Source organism: Triplophysa rosa, linkage group LG17, assembly GCF_024868665.1.
Source record: "Triplophysa rosa linkage group LG17, Trosa_1v2, whole genome shotgun sequence".
NCBI lineage: Eukaryota > Metazoa > Chordata > Actinopteri > Cypriniformes > Nemacheilidae > Triplophysa > Triplophysa rosa.
The window spans coordinates 5,459,459-5,476,046 of record NC_079906.1 but is presented as its reverse complement, the minus strand read 5'-3'; the positions used below and the strand labels follow the sequence as shown (position 1 = coordinate 5,476,046).

General features: G+C 37.4%; 2 protein-coding genes across 2 annotated transcripts; one reads left to right on the top strand and one right to left on the bottom strand.

Annotated features, from left to right (window-relative positions):
- The first annotated feature begins 3,615 nt into the window (after positions 1-3,615).
- LOC130568473 (torsin-1A-like) lies at positions 3,616-6,041 on the top strand. Its single transcript, XM_057357355.1, has 6 exons — positions 3,616-3,631; positions 3,774-3,815; positions 3,959-4,223; positions 5,267-5,442; positions 5,523-5,656; positions 5,748-6,041. Exons 3-6 carry the CDS (start codon positions 4,038-4,040, stop codon positions 5,978-5,980), a joined length of 729 nt encoding a protein of 242 aa, XP_057213338.1. The 5' UTR covers positions 3,616-3,631; positions 3,774-3,815; positions 3,959-4,037; the 3' UTR covers positions 5,981-6,041.
- A 3,709-nt stretch (positions 6,042-9,750) lies between these two features.
- LOC130568363 (coiled-coil domain-containing protein 106-like) lies at positions 9,751-13,531 on the bottom strand. The gene is made up of 4 exons (XM_057357169.1): positions 12,937-13,531; positions 12,631-12,783; positions 11,821-12,069; positions 9,751-10,149 (listed from the first exon to the last, which is right to left on the bottom strand). The coding sequence occupies exons 1-4, from the start codon at positions 13,028-13,030 to the stop codon at positions 9,836-9,838; spliced, it is 810 nt and encodes a 269-aa protein (XP_057213152.1). The 5' UTR covers positions 13,031-13,531; the 3' UTR covers positions 9,751-9,835.
- Positions 13,532-16,588: the final 3,057 nt, after the last annotated feature.

The window sequence follows — 16,588 nt, the reverse complement described above, 5'->3', positions numbered from 1 at the left end:
TAATGGAGAAACGACAGCTGAATACAGTAAAATTAACAACGTCATCAGAATCGCCACACTGATATGCAAATCAGGCGTTAAGTAATTAAAATTTGCCGATTTGCATACATTTGTCACAAGGTATTGCCAATATATAGGAAAAACAAAGTAACTAAAGCATATTACAAGTTATTAGTTAATATCCCTGTTGAAAAAAACAGCATATGCTGGTTTGGTATGTTTTGATGCTGGTTTGCGTTGGTTTAAGCTGGTCATGTGCTGGTCTTTAGCTGGTTTAAGCTGGTCAAACCAGCATCAAAACATACCTAACCCAGCATATACTGTTCTTTTCAACAGGGATGACTTAGTTAATATGTTAAGTTAATTGTCTTTTCCCTTGAAATGTTATGTTTACATTTACGCATTTGGCAGATGCTTTTATCCAAAGCGACTTACATTGCATTGTATTATACATTTTGTTTCTGACTATGTGCAATCCCCTGGGATCGAACCCATGACCTTGGCATTGCTAGTGCCATGCTCTAAACACCGATCCATAGGAAAGCTGTAGGTAGTGCAAATATGCAGATAGTTTGTTTTGGTTAATATAGAAGAAATCTACATAAGCAAACAGACGAGGATATGGTAGGCTTAAAACAAAGACTTTACTGTGTATTTTGGAAATACCTGCCTTAAACAATAACTTGATAAGTTTGATTTCAGACTCGTCTAATAACTATCCATTTTATATGTTGTGTATGCTGATAGATCTAAACAGTCCGCCCTCAAATGTGAAACAAAGTTCTTGTCACCATCAGTGTGTGTGTGTGTGTGTGTGTGTGTGTGTACTTGTCTACCTATCTAAGAGGGGACCTTGGTGTCGTTACACATTCATCAAGAGGGGACCATGAAGCAAAGTGGGGACATGTTCCAGGTCCCCTGTTGGTCATGCTTTAAAACATGCAAAAATCAAGTGAAAAACACTGGTGAATTGTTTTTAGTTTTAGCCAACTGGGGGACCTTCAGGTGTGTGTGTGTGTGTGTGTGTGTGTTTAAGGTCATTCTCAGCAGCGCCCCTGTAGGCTGGAGAAGGAACTGTAATGGCAGATTAACACAGGTCGTTCACACTTCTCAATTGTTTGAATGGTTTGTCCCAGAGAAGCTCTGAGACTGTATAAAGGTTATTTAAGCGCCTGCTTACTTAAGGAACAAGTTCTTTTTTCAAACGGACCAAGCTGCACGATAATTTATCGCGATACCACTAAATCCTATTGAAATCAAGCTGGCTGCGACATAAAATATGTTAATGCGTAGTTTCCATGAAGCACGTCTCTGGGATCAGTAGGAAATGCTGCTCGATCTAAAAGCAGTGCGAGTTTGAGTCGCTTATAATGTGCATTTGAAAAAGCAACACCTGTCAAACATGATCATTATAAATATACTTTATTATCATAAAAATACCTGATGAGGCTTGAGTAACAGTGATAAAAAGATGTCCATAGGCATTTCCTAGATTCTAGAACGTGTCATGGTCTTCTTCTGCAGTGCGTATTTGGAGTTTCCGCACGAGAGCGCCCTCTGGCTTTCGGATGCAGCAGCATTTTCCCGTACTTCACGCAAAAGCTGTGCATAAATCACGTGATATTTATCGTCGGTTTATCGCGACAGCCCTACATAGGTCTACATTATAAATATTTAATTGTTGCACTAGAAATGTTTAGTTAGTTGTGTTGTAATAGCAGTGTTATAAAGCCGTTCAATGTACATAATATAATTAAATGAAAGTATTTAGTGCATTTAACCAACACAAAAGTTTGAGTTTAAACCTCCAAATCTTTAGTGAAGGTAAGAAATGACAAAGCTGTCAAACAGATCGCACTTCACCATCTAACAGGGGACCAAAGTTATTTTGTTCAACAAAGTCACTATTTCATGCTATTTGCACACAAGTTAACACAAGTTTAGTGTCAAACTAATATACACTATGTAACATGCCACTAAATATCATTAGCATGTTTGTTAAACAGGCCACTCATCTTTTCAGATGAAGGATGCATAAAATATCAAGAAAACACAAACACATCTGCGTCACAATCCACTGTCTGCCCTTTTTCACCACCGGACTACACTCCCCATAATCCTTTGCACCCGTCTCACCTGATCCCCATCATTTGGACATTATTAGTTAATACCCATCATCTGTCTACCCCTCGTTATCTGTGTTATTTATTATAATACTTATTATTTAAAATAGACACCATAAAACAGTCTGCAAATCTGGAATGTTTGTGTACTCACACACACACACACACACACACACACACACACACACACACACACAGACACACACACGTTGGGTTTCGATGTTTTATGGGGACATTTCATAGATGCAATGGTTTTTATACTGTACAAACTGTATATCATATTCCCTACCCCTAACCCACCCCTAAACCTAACAATCACACACAACTTTCTGCTCTTTTAGATTTTCAAAAAAGTTAATTCTGTATGATTTATAAGCTTGTTTCCTCATGGGGACAAAAAAATGTCCCCACAAGGACAAGGATTTTGGATATTGCCATCTTTTTTTTGTGGGGACATTTTGTCCCCATACCGTAGGGTTTACCCTTCCCACACACATGCACGCACACACACACACACACACACACACACTTAGGAAGAGGGCGTTCTTATTACAAAAACACTTTGTTTGTTTACATTATGAACACATCAGAACCATATGGTACAACCATTTAAAACAACAGAATATTCTTAAGTGAACTTTTTTCAAAGTAAATAACTAAATGAGTAAAGTTATAAAAATATAAACTACATACCTTTTGAGCCTAAGGTGGGAATGTGCTCTAGGTGTCATGGTTCTGCCTTCTTGTTTCTGAACTTCTAGTCGTGTGGCAGGATCGGGACAGAGCCCTTAGGTTTTATGTGAGAAAGCCATGAGTTGTTTATGTTTTTACATCTCATGTGCTTTCTCGTGTCTTGTCATTGGCCCCGCCCCTCTCGTTTCATGTATTGCTTCCCTGCCGTGTGTAATGTTTCCCACCTGCCCTGTGTCATTATCCCTCCTTTGCCTTGCCTTTAAAATGCCTTCATGTTTTTTTGTCCTGTGCTCGTGGATTGTGTATGTATGTGCGTTCAGTGTACCTGTTTGTGCTTATGTGCCCTGTACCTTGTTCATGTTCTCTTGTCGTTGCCGTCCGTATGTCTGTTCCTTGCCTTGGCCGTGAGCTGTGAGTTGTGTATTTTTGCCTTAGTTACCCTGTCGTGTTTTTTGGTATAAGACGTTTGGTCGTGTTTTTTAGTTTAGTTTTTGATGTTCTTGTTTTACGTTTTGCCCCCACGTGGGAAGGGTTTTGTTTTTGATTTCTTGTTTTCTTCCCGTGTTCTTAGTTCCTGTTTTGTTTTGCACCCCATCGTGGGTTTTTGTTTTGAATTATTAAAGTCTTGTTTTGTTAACCCCTTCACGCCTGCCTGCATTTGGGTTCTTCCACGCCCTCCCGTGACACTAGGCATTAATGTTTTTAAGTCAACAAAAAACAATGAATGTCACTAGTAGGGCGTGTTTAGGGAGGGCACAAGGAAGTTGTCTCTTAGTTCAATCCAGAAACCATACCTGCAGTCAGAGGTAAACACTGTAAGTAACACTGACACAATGAAAGCGTCATATCTTGTTATAGTTTTGTTGTTGTCTGACATAACATTAACATCAGGAGATGATTTCAATGATAAGGTTCTGGTTGGTTCTACGGTTGTTCTTGTAGTGATTTTGTTTGCAGTGTCTCCTTGGCTGGACAAGTTATTGCCTTTTGATGCTAATCGTGAGCAAACCTTTTTCATACACTATCTTACAGTGTTTAAACATGGCTTTATTGTTTTCCCAAACTTTATTTGTCAAGTTTTACTAATATACTGTATGAACTAAAATTTGAAAACCACAAACATTATCATTGCATTTCCCCAGGTTTGCTGAGAGATTTAGATCAAAATCTTTATGGGCAGCACATCGCGTCAGATGTTGTACTGAAGCTGTATCATCATTTATGTGGGACAGTAAGCAGACCAAACAGCTTGCGCTCTCTTTCCACGGGACAACAGGAGTGGGAAAAAAACATGTGGCAAAAATCATCGCTAGAAACATTTATCAATTAGGAGAACAGAGCAGCTATTATATCACTTTTATTTCAGGGCATCATTTTCCACTTAAAGACCAAGTGGACATGTACAGTGTAAGTAAATGATGTGAATTTCAACATGATTTTTCAGAAGTGGGTAGCTGTTGCAAGGATTTGACATTTTAAAATGAATATGGTCTGTATTAATGGGAACAATTGAAACATGAAATGTTTTCGCTCATGCAGTTCAACTGATGTCGTTGTAAGATTTTATCACAGACAAAATGTACGATTGATAATGTTTATGTTGCACACTTAAAGAAAGACTTCCAGGCGTGCATCATTTGATGGGTTTGTTTAATCGTGTTAAAGCTCACTTTCACACGGAACACTTTTTATGGCCACACATTAATGCCTCGCACAATGCTGTCCTCCTCATTGGGCCCTCTTTTTCATTACTCTCTCACGGGTGCCCTCTACAGGCAAAAACAAAGTTACAAAGAACAATATAAACAAATTAATTTAAAACAATATTTGAGTTAAAGAGAAGGGGGGGGGGTTATCGTCGCTATGCATAACAAACCGCATTAATATTAAACATGACAGTTAATGTAACTGGCCCCCACATTTAGAGAAACTAGATAGTCTTTCTGGAGACATACTTGAATAACCTGTAAAGCAGGCGTGATAAGCTGTGAATGCTTTGCATACCCAAACCATTTGAAATTGCAGGACTTTCTAAGTAATAACATATATTCTATATCATAATATCCTTGTTTTTTGTTTAACATAAAGCTTATGTAATAAAATAGTTATTTGCAAAACAATGGTAATTTTTTGCAAATCAAAGCTAGTTACAGAGGGCTTCAGGTGAGCGGATTTTCTCAGCAGCTTTGGGGCTTGCACTGTATTGTCATTATTGTTTTGCATTTTCTTTGGTTTGTTGGCATGCAGATCATTTCATGAGCAACGAAAACTGCACACCCGAGCTAACAGCCTGTTTGCAAATTATGGTTCTCTTAAATAAATAATAATACTTGATTAGCTTGAGTATTGACATGTCTGGTTCTCAATTGGAAGTTATCCAAAAACATCTCAGTAGCTAGTAGTACATTTACTGTATGTACAGGGTTACTGATCTATATGTGTATATTTAGGAACAACTAAAGCAGCAGATCGGATATCGCATATTAAGATTTCCTCTGACCATGTTTGTATTTGATGAAATGGACATGATGAATCCACAGCTGGTCGAAGCAATAAAACCTTTTCTGAACTTCATACCTTATAAAAAAACAAAGCGTCAAAACAAAGCAATCTTCATTTTTCTCAGGTGATTCTCTCAAATGGTGTGAATAAATAGCAGTACTACATAGCCTAATACTGTGACGAAGATACCCTTATTATTTGTAGCAATGCAGGAGGGAATGTGATCGCCAACACTACTGTGGACTTCTGGAGTGCAGGGGAAAACAGAGAAGAAATATGGATGAACAGCAAAGGAATGCACGCTCAGATCCTTCAAAGCATATTAAATTATGAGAGCAGTATGTAAAAAAACATTGCCAAAGTAGGCTTTAGCAGATTTCTTTTTTTTGTTGTATGAAAAATGTAAGAAATTTTATTATCATTTTATAGGTGGATTTTGGCAGCTGGTTGATCACTTTGTTCCTTTCCTTCCTCTCGAACGAACGCATATACGGCAATGTGTTCTAGCTGAAATGGCCAGTCTGGAGATCAGTGTACATCATCACCCTGATCTGGCAGACAAAGTTGTCCGAGAGATGTCCTTCTTCCCCCCAGAGGAGAAAGTCTTCTCTGTTAAAGGCTGCAAGTCGGTCAGACAGGAGCTGATGCTGATCATCCGTTGACTAGATGAAAGAGAAAGCGACAGCTGAATAAAATATGATTTTATTCCTTAGACTGTCATTGTGTCTGATTATATTTAACTGATCATGTTGTGATAATCGCTGCTATCTACACTAATGTACCAAGCGCTGTCTTTTTCTTTCTCTTGTAATGAAATGAACATCATTGAATGATAGTGGAACACACTTCACGTTTCATCTTTTGTAGAGATACTTCTTGAGATAAAAAGATATATTGAAGGTTTTCATTTCTCCATAGTATCTGTGTCTTTTGTGTCAAGAATCCTCAGTCCTGCTAAATTAGCTGTTTCCCACACAAAACACCAGAGGATAAAGTATACATAATGCTTTTTCAAAGCATTTGTAAGACACTGACCAAAATCTTTTATGATGTAGAACTTTTCATCAGACGAGCGAGCCCGGACTGCAGTTAACTTCCGGCCTGTACATGTTTGTTTATCGGTCTGGCTATTGTCTAATAATATAACTATATATATTATTTCATTTATGTTCATATTAATTTATATTAACATTTTATTGTATAATAAAAATAAACGATTTGTTGAATGTTGATGTTAATTTTATTAAATAAACAATTTGTTGAATGAGTCCTGTAGTTTTGTAGCATTTAAAGAAACCGCGTATAGGACATTGATATCTAGTGGTTAGGCTTGGTATCACGGGACTAAATTCAAAAGATTGGAGAGGCAAGTTTAGCCAAGTAACGGCTTCGGGTTCAAGGCCCTCTTTTGTTTGCGAATGGGTACTGGATGTTTAGGGCCATCCACGAATGAGCGCATGTGCGTAACGTTTGTTTCTGTTGTTGCTTTGAAATTGTCTATAAGAAAATGATTTGCAATTTAAATATTTATTTGCTAAACAAGTGTTTTACCAGAAATCACATACTTTTGAATGACCATCAATGAGAAAAGATGTTGTTTCCTCATAAAGATATATGTAGGCCCAGAGCCATTGAGAGGGAAAGTTGCGCCAATGGAAGTTCAAAATTTTCACATGTCACGTGTGTCATGGTTCTGCCCCACCTTGTCTTGCTTTTCTTGACCTAGTGGCAGAACCATGATAGAACCTCTTGTTTTATGTGGAGAGAGTCAGTTTTGGCATTCCATATACTCCCTCTCTCCGGTGTGGCGTCTCTGTTCCCGCCCTTTCGTCTCGTTATTGCTTGTTAATTAGTTCATGTCCCGCACCTGTCCCCTTCTTGATTTAGTCCCCTTTATATAGTCCTCTTGTTTCATTGTCCTGTGCTGAATCATTGTACTGTTATGTTGCACTGTGTCGTGTGGGTGAGTTCTTGTCTTGTTATGTTAGTTAGTTAGTTAGTTAGTTAGTCAGTCAGTCAGTCAGTCAGTCAGTCTAGTTTGTAGTGTTCCTATTCGTTGTGTTATTAGTTTAGTCTTGTCAGTTTAGTTAATCTTGTTCTTGTTTCTCTTTTTTGTTATGTTTACCCCTACGTGGGTCTTTGTTTTGAGTTTTGTTAATCATTTATTAAAAGTCTTGTTAACCCCTTACGTCCCTGTCTGCACTTGGGTCCTTTGTCTCTCACCTCACCCGAGCTCATGACAGAATGATTCAGCCAACGACGGACCCAGCAGACAGGGGGATCTCGGCGGGAGGGGTTGATGCTGCCGGGCTCCCCTCCAGGGTCGAAGCCGCCGGACTCCCTTCCAGGGTCGAGGCCGCCGGGCTCCAGTCCAGAGTCGGGACCGCCGGACTCCCTTCCGGGGTCGAGACTGCCGGAACCCCGTCCAGGATCGAGACCCGTCGACCTCAACCCTGGAAGGGAGCCCGACGGGTTGCCCTCCAGGGTCGAGACCGCCGGTGTCCTGTTCCCGCCACGGATCCCTGCCGGCGTCCCAGCTGGTACCCAGGCCTGTTGAAGTCGACACCTTGTCTTGTCTGTTTCTGTCCTTGTTTGCTGCCCAGCTGCCAGAGAGCGCTGCCCAGCCACCGACTTCCCCCCTGTCTCGTCGACATCCAGGCCTGCCCAGCCGGTGATAGCCGGCCTCCCAGTCGGCCATCTAGCCGGCGCCATGTCCTGTCCAGCCGGCCATCCAGCCGGGGCCATGTACTGTCCAGCCGGCCTTCCAGCCGGCGCCATGTGCTGTCTAGCCGGCCTTCCAGCTGGCGCCATGTCTTTGTTTGGACTTTTTTTTCTATGCATCACGTTTTTGGTCGTGTTTTGTATAGTTATGTTTTGGTAACACTTTACAATAAGGTGCTATTAGTTAACATGAGTAAATGCATTAGTAAACATCAACTAACAATGAACAACACCGGAATACATCATTACTTAATGTTTGTTCTTGTTAACTTGTACATCTACTAATGCATTTATTACCCTGAATAGCTTCATTAGTTAACATTAGTAAATGCATTAGTAAACATCAACTAACAATGAACAACACCAGAATACATCATTACTTAATGTTTGTTCATGTTAACTTGTACATCTACTAATGCATTTATTACCCTGAATAGCTTCATTAGTTAACATTAGTAAATGCATTAGTAAACATCAACTAACAATGAACAACACCAGAATACATCATTACTTAATGTTTGTTCATGTTAACTTGTACATCTACTAATGCATTTATTACCCTGAATAGCTTCATTAGTTAACTTTAGTAAATGCATTAGTAAACATCAACTAACAATACACTAATGCACATAACCTCAGTAGCTAAATTTGTTAACGTTAGTTAATGGCTTCATTAACAGCACCTAATGATTAACAACATCTGTCTACTGCACTACTTAAAGTTTGTTCACAATTTAATGCCGCTTATCAAAACTATTAATTACTATTAATTAATAGTTAGCTCAATTGGAACCAAGCACACAGATTTATTTTACTGTACATCCTTTACATTGTGTGTGAATTGCATCTACGCTAATAACAGCTCTTTGTCACAGACTAGCTCCAACCCAACCCGATGTTCTGGATGTTATTCCATGCACTGTTGGGGACACCAGAGGTCAACGGACCCAGCCTCACACAGCCTGAGTCGCATCCTGAGACACATGATGCCAACAAACTTAACTCTATGTACTTTATATTTATTTTATCTGCTTTATTTGTTTTTTTTTATTCATTTGTGTGAAGCTGCTTTGCAACAATGCGAAATTGTGAGAAGCACGATAGAAAGAAAATCATATTGAAAGTTTATATCAAATATACTGTATGTTAGAGTATAAAAGTAAATAAGTAATACCTAAAGGTTACCTCCAACTCACTGTATTTAAAGAAATGTACAAATGATTCTTGCATAGACCTTATAATCCTTATTAACTAATGAATATATTGTGATCTTTTCCTACCTTATTGGAAACCATTTGAACATCAATTCATGTGTTAGTAATATCAGTAAGCACTTTACTTATATTTCTTACATGTAATAAAGTACTTCTTAAGACTGATATGTGCACCTTATTGTAAAGTGTAACCTTTTCGACATTACATAATAAGTTACTAATGTTTAATAGCTCTTCACTTACATGACTTCTCTGTAGTAAAGCAGTTATGGCTGGGAACTGTGAACCTTATTGTAAAGTGTGCACTATTTCAACATTAACTAATGCTAAATTAACATTTTTAGGTTCTCTATTAACATTACAAAGCAGTCATTACCTATATTTCTGACATTATACCTTTGAAAGAAACATGTACATCATTAACACTTGCAGCACCTTTATTACATTAAAGAACAATCAACATTAGCAAAAAAAAATGCTAAAATGTACTGTAACAATTTAAACCTCTTTTCATACAAATAAACAATGTGCCAAACATCAGCAAACGATTGAGGAACAAGATAGAACAAGACTCTCTTGTGCTTAATCTTTTTTTATGGGAAGAAGCATCCCATCATTTTTCATAGTGTGTATTTTGTGGGCAATGTTCTCATCTAACATGATGACCTCTTGGCATTTTAGGGTAATGCTGGATAATTTCTCTCGCTTTCCAAGCATATCAACGATTTCTGAATATTTATTTGGTGCTGCAATTGCCAGCTCAGCAATAGCTGCACTCTGAACGATTGTGTTTCGGTCCACGCCATACTTTCGGAATGAATCCGCCATGCTGTTTCCTCTCTTGAAAATTTCCAAGACTGATTTGTATCTCTTTACCACCTGCCATGGCTCAGCAACTGAAGAAGACACATACAATAAGAAAATTAAAACATTAGTACTCAATTGGGTGGTTTCCCGTACAGATCTTAAGACTAGTCCTAGACTAAAATAAACTGAAAACAGTTTGCAGTAGCATACATTAAAATACACCAGTGCCATTGTTTTGGCTCACAATGCACAGAAGTAATATTTTTTGTTGGGCACACTTGCAAAAACTACTTAAATATCCTCATTTAAAGGGGAAATCCACCGAAAAATTAAGTCCTGCCATGAATTACTCACCATCAGAGTCAGAATAAGCTTTAGATTTTAGATTTAGATTCAACTTTATTGTCATTGTACATGTACAAGTACAAGGCAACGAAATGTGACCTCTGCATTTAACCCATCCAGAGAGTAGTGAATACACGCACAGCAAGTGGTGAACACACGTACTCCCGGAGCAGTGGGCAGTTATCACTGCAGCGCCCGGGGAGCAAGTAGGGGTAAGGTGCCTTGCTCAAGGGCACCTCAGTTGTTACCCGCCGGCCTGGGAATCGAACCGGCAACCTTTTAGTCACGAGTCACGAGTTTATTCGCCAAGTGTGCACACGCACACAAGGAATTTATTCTGGTTACATGAGCTCTCCTTTATAGAAAAGACACATGAATTTCACATGTTTTTTACATGTTTTTCGCATGTGATCACATGTATACAACATGTGTTTAACATGTGCAAAAACAACACGTGTGATCACATGTGAAATGTGTGTTTTTGGAACATTTTGGTGTGAATTCCATGTGAATTCCCACGTGAAACCCATGGGATAACATGTAAAAACCCATGGGATGACATGTGCAACATGTGGTGACGTGAAGAACATGTGATCACATGTGGAGACATGTCGCATATGTTATCCCATGGGTTTTTACATGTTATCCCATGGGTTTCACGTGGGAATTCACATGGAATTCACACCAAAATGTTCCAAAAACACACATTTCACATGTGATCACATGTGTTTTTTGCACATGTGAATTTCGTGTGTCTTTTCTGTAAGGGATATTGTTTTAAACATATAGTATATACAAAACACAGGAAATAGAAAAGAATATAAGATAAATATGAGACTAAAAGGATAAAACGTATAAATAATATACAAAGGTGCAGTTTAGTTATTTGCAAGTGTGCCTAGTAAGTACTGTACAGTATATTACAGTGGTGTATTGCATGTATTTATAACCATAAAAAAGATATGTATTTACATAAAGTATAAGATATTGCACTGAGATACATTGCACTTAACAGATAGGTAATGGTGGATGTGCTAGCTGTTCAAGATTGAGATGGCCTGCGAGCGAGAGACCATCAAAGAGCTCTCGAACCTCATCTTAATTTGCGTTGGGACGATGAACGGGTGTCCTAGGCTTGTTGAACGATTTGAGGGTGAGTAATTCATGACAGAATTATAATTGTTAAAGAGTTCCCCTTTAACAAAGCCCTAGTCCTGGCTTAATCTAGTCCCTGTCCGGTAAACCACCCCTAAATAAACTTAATTTAATTAAAAAAGTGTAATATTATCTTTCTGTTGGTTAGATTGTTCGGTAGGTATCTTAATAGTATGAATTGGTATGGTTTAATAACACAGAGACCATCATAAACTTTCTTGATACAAAATAACTTAATCGTTGACATTTGCCTGACATACCTCTTTGCCAGAATTGAGTCCTTTGCTTGGATTTTTTATGTTTTTTCCCTCTTTTCTTCATTTTCCTTGCCTTCCCCTTCTTTCTTTTCTTCCTCTCCCTTGTAGAATCTGAGCTAGATGAGTCGGAGTCTGAAGACTCAGAGGAGTCAGAGGATCCACTTTCCGAGGGCTCTTCAGAAATGTTCTTTCTCTTGGGAATGTCTGGAGCCTTCTGTTTACTCTTGTCAGCAAGGCTGTCCATTTTGATTGCTTAAATTTGATTATTGTTAACAAAACACATTATATATTAGAAAAGCTTTTAAAAATATTTTTAATAAATAAAATAAAAAAAACACCAACAAAGCCTATATCAGGGGTCTCCAACCCTGCTCCTGGAGAGCTACCGTCCTGAAGATTTCAGCTCCAACCCCAATCAAACACAGTTGAACCATCTAATCAAGGTGTTCAGTGTTACTTGATAATTACAGACTGGTATGTAAGTGGGTTGGAGCTGAAGTATGCAGGACAGATAAATACTCTTGTGTACTTTAGCATTTACTTTACATTGTAGTCATTATACTACAATTTACTATACTATACAATTGTTGTATAGTGTAGTGAATATAGTAATTTTTATACAATAGTATAGTATATTTACTATAGTAAATTTGTCATTCTGTTGTATTAACTATAGTAAATTTAAAACTGTGATAAATACTGTAATACACACTAATATTTGCTGTAGTAAGGTTTAAGAACTATAGAATCAGCATTTTACTTTAGTTTACTATACTAAATTAAACTACAGTATTTAATGTGGTAGAGAGTTACCATCAGACAGCTGCTCTCTCAGGTAATCCCGTTCTTTTGTTAAATCGTGGATTTTGTCCTCGAGGTGCTGATATTTTACCTTCCAAGTCTCAATCTCTGCCTTGACTTTAGCCAAAGCAATTGAAAAGGTGGGCGCTGCTGCCGAGGCTTTATCTTTAAAATAATAAATGTGAGCACAGTATTAATATTATTTACATATACTCAAAAAATGTCAAATAACTATCTAGTAACGTCAAATCCACTGTTTTTATTCAATTTATCAGTCGACGGAGGTACGTGTATTTATTAAGCAACTAAAAAACTTACCTGCGTTTTTAGGAGACAGCCCCCTAGATCCTTGTTTTTTCTTTGGTCTCCCTCTGGTCTGAATGTTTGAAACGTCTTTTTGTTCACTCTCCATTATGCAAACTTTTCCAGTTTTTACTGAACACCTTTGCTACCTTGTATCTCTGTCTAGCCGCTAGTACAGTTACTGGCCGCTAACTTTTTTAGAGGATTGTGGGTAATGTAGTCCATGTGTTAGGCAAGTTATAAATAAACGTTTTATTTAGATTTCTTAACATTATTGTGTTTCATATACAATTACATCGTTTAATATCGTCAGAGTTTGTTATAGGTTTGTTTTTAAAAGTGATATATTATTAAACTATTTATAACGAAAATGGATGGGATTTATTTTACTTCCGGTGAACTGAGAAGGCGCACAGATGCCAGTATCTCTGGGTGAACAGAGATGAAAAACCCGCGAAAGGAAGTTTTTTGTTGACACTGTCCGGCTACCCATCATGTAAGATTTTTAATTATTTAAAAAAGTATTACATCTCGATTCTTTCTTTAATAACATATTATTGTAGTGTGAAATATCATTTATATTACTGTTATATACAAACAACATATATTTGCCTGGTTAATTTTAATGCTGTGTTGCAAAAGATGCTTTAAGACTTTTAAAACTAATAATTCAATTATAATGTAATAATTCAATTCTGGGTCATTTAATTTCTTCAAAATCAATCGCTTGCTGTAAACTGATGATTTTGTTGGAATTTTATTACATTTGTTAACACAGGTAATATGTTAGCAAACGTGATTAATGTATTTATGTGTTTATTCATCTTTATTGTTCATGTTAATTCATAATGCATATTGTTTTGTTAGTCAATAATGCATTTACTAATGCTAACACATACAACTTTAGGTTAATAAATGCTTCAGAAGTATTGTTCATTGTTAGATCATGTTAACAAATGTTAATCTAAATTTATACCATGTAATTGTTAGGTGGTTATGGCTCAGTCTTTAAGTCAAAAATTGCTATCATTGATCGAAGGACGTCAAACAAACCGGAAGAAGTTGAAGTTAATAAAATGGCTTCAGAGAAAAAAACTGCTCAAAGCAAAAATAAGATGTAGTTTGTGCCAGCACAGAATGAAGTTGATTCCTCGGTTTAACAAAACAGACCAGTATGTTTGGTAGGTAATACTGTATATGTATGTAAATCATACAAATATGGCACATATATGTCTAGGGTAATGATGTGATAATTAAATTCCCCTAGGTGTTGTAAACGGAAGAGGCATAAGGGGAGATTAAGATTGAAATCAGTGAGATGTGGCTCACTTTTTGCAAGGTCAAAGTGCAGTTTATTCTCCTGGATGAAGTTTCTATATCGGTATGTAGAATAAAAGTTTACCGTAGAAAACAGTTCTGTAACAATATTTTAATAACAACTTTTTTTTATTTTATTTTCTTTAAAATGTTTTGCTCAAGGTCTTCAGCTGAGACAAATTGACATGATTGAAGATGGCATTGCTAGAAGCTCACGCACACTTAGCCGAATGGCCAAGAAAGTCAGAAGTGTTTGTGAAAGCTCTATGAAATTGTATGCCAGAAGGAAAGGCCAAATGATTGGGCAACCTAGGCAGTTTGTGATGATTGATGAAAGCAACTTTTGTCACAAACGAAAGGTAATAAAAAATTTCCCATATTACCATTATATTACAACAATAATGTATGAGACACAATGGTAAAGTGTAAATAAAGTAACATCAGAAGGGGTCCCTCATACACCAATTGATGTTGTTCTGGACAATGCCCTTTAGCCGTTACTATATTCACACAGCACAGCCTTTCATACCTTATTACTTAATTCAGCCCTGTAATTTATATCCAGTATGAGATGCATTTCAGATATCACCTACTTAACACTAGAAATTCATAGAAATTATTTGTTGTAATCAATTGCTTAATTGTTTTCCAGTATGGACGTGGGAGGTTTGCAAAGACTTGGCGTAGAAGAAAGTGGGTCTTTGGGATGCTGGGGGTTGGACAAAGGAGTAGAAAGCCCATCTTGAAACTTGTTCGTCGAAGGTCCAAAAATCACCTCATTCCTCTTATTGTACTACATGTCTATCCAGGAAGTGCAATACTTAGTGATGAATGGCGTGCTTATAGAGTTGTACTAACCACTCTTGGGTATAACCACTTTCCAGTGAAACATAAGGAGTGTTTTGTAGATCCAAGAACAGGCAGCCATACACAGAATCTGGAACGAGCATGGTTAACATTCAAAGGAAGAATATGGCGTCTTAGAGGAAATAGAACAGAGGACCTTCTAAAGCAACATCTAAAATTAATAGAATGGACTTACTGGCTGGGAAACAGGCATAGAGATGGTCCTCTTGGACGACTAGTAAAGGACATCAGGAGAAAATATCACCTTTAAAAAACAAAGCTGATCCCTCCTTTAGCGGAACTCTCATAATTGATAGTTGTAAGAGTTTTATTTTTTGTTTACTACTCATGCCTTTTGACTTATTTTAAACTGATTGTAAAATGTTATCTAATGAATGTGCAAAGGTAATGACAGAATAATTAGTTTTGGTTACTGTAAACAGCTATGAAATGAGAACAATGCCCACAAAATACACACTATGAAAAATGATGGGATGCTTCTTTCCATAAAAAAAGATTAAGCACAAGAGAGTCTTGTTCTATCTTGTTCCTCAATCGTTTGCTGATGTTTGGCACGTTGTTTATTTGTATGAAAAGAGGTTTAAATTGTTACAGTACATTTTAGCATTTTTTTTTGCTAATGTTGATTGTTCTTTAATGTAATAAAGGTGCTGCAAGTGTTAATGATGTACATGTTTCTTTCAAAGGTATAATGTCAGAAATATAGGTAAAGACTGCTTTGTAATGTTAATAGAGAACCTAAAAATGTTAATTTAGCATTAGTTAATGTTGAAATAGTGCACACTTTACAATAAGGTTCACAGTTCCCAGCCATAACTGCTTTACTACAGGGAAGTCATGTAAGTGAAGAGCTATTAAACATTAGTAACTTATTATGTAATGTCGAAAAGGTTACACTTTACAATAAGGTGCACATATCAGTCTTAAGAAGTACTTTATTCCATGTAAGAAATATAAGTAAAGTGCTTACTGATATTACTAACACATGAATTNCCAGTATGGACGTGGGAGGTTCGCAAAGACTTGGCGTAGAAGAAAGTGGGTCTTTGGGATGCTGGGGGTTGGACAAAGGAGTAGAAAGCCCATCTTGAAACTTGTTCGTCGAAGGTCCAAAAATCACCTCATTCCTCTTATTGTACAACATGTCTATCCAGGAAGTGCAATACTTAGTGATGAATGGCGTGCTTACAGAGTTGTACTAACCACTCTTGGGTATAACCACTTTCCAGTGAAACATAAGGAGTGTTTTGTAGATCCAAGAACAGGCAGCCATACACAGAATCTGGAACGAGCATGGTTAACATTCAAAGGAAGAATATGGCGTCTTAGAGGAAATAGAACAGAGGACCTTCTAAAGCAACATCTAAAATTAATAGAATGGACTTACTGGCTGGGAAACAGGCATAGAGATGGTCCTCTTGGACGACTAGTAAAGGACATCAGGAGAAAATATCACCTTTAAAAAACAAAGCTGATCCCTCCT

Coding starts and splice junctions, on each gene's coding strand:
- LOC130568473 (XM_057357355.1), top strand. CDS start 4,038: ATGTGGGACAGTAAGCAGACCAAACAGCTTGCGCTCTCTTTCCACGGG. Junction 5,443..5,522: donor GCAATCTTCATTTTTCTCAG/GTGATTCTCTCA, acceptor TATTATTTGTAG/CAATGCAGGAGGGAATGTGA. Junction 5,657..5,747: donor CATATTAAATTATGAGAGCA/GTATGTAAAAAA, acceptor ATCATTTTATAG/GTGGATTTTGGCAGCTGGTT.
- LOC130568363 (XM_057357169.1), bottom strand. CDS start 13,030: ATGGAGAGTGAACAAAAAGACGTTTCAAACATTCAGACCAGAGGGAGA. Junction 12,784..12,936: donor GCTGTCTCCTAAAAACGCAG/GTAAGTTTTTTA, acceptor ATTATTTTAAAG/ATAAAGCCTCGGCAGCAGCG. Junction 12,070..12,630: donor GAGAGAGCAGCTGTCTGATG/GTAACTCTCTAC, acceptor ATCAAATTTAAG/CAATCAAAATGGACAGCCTT.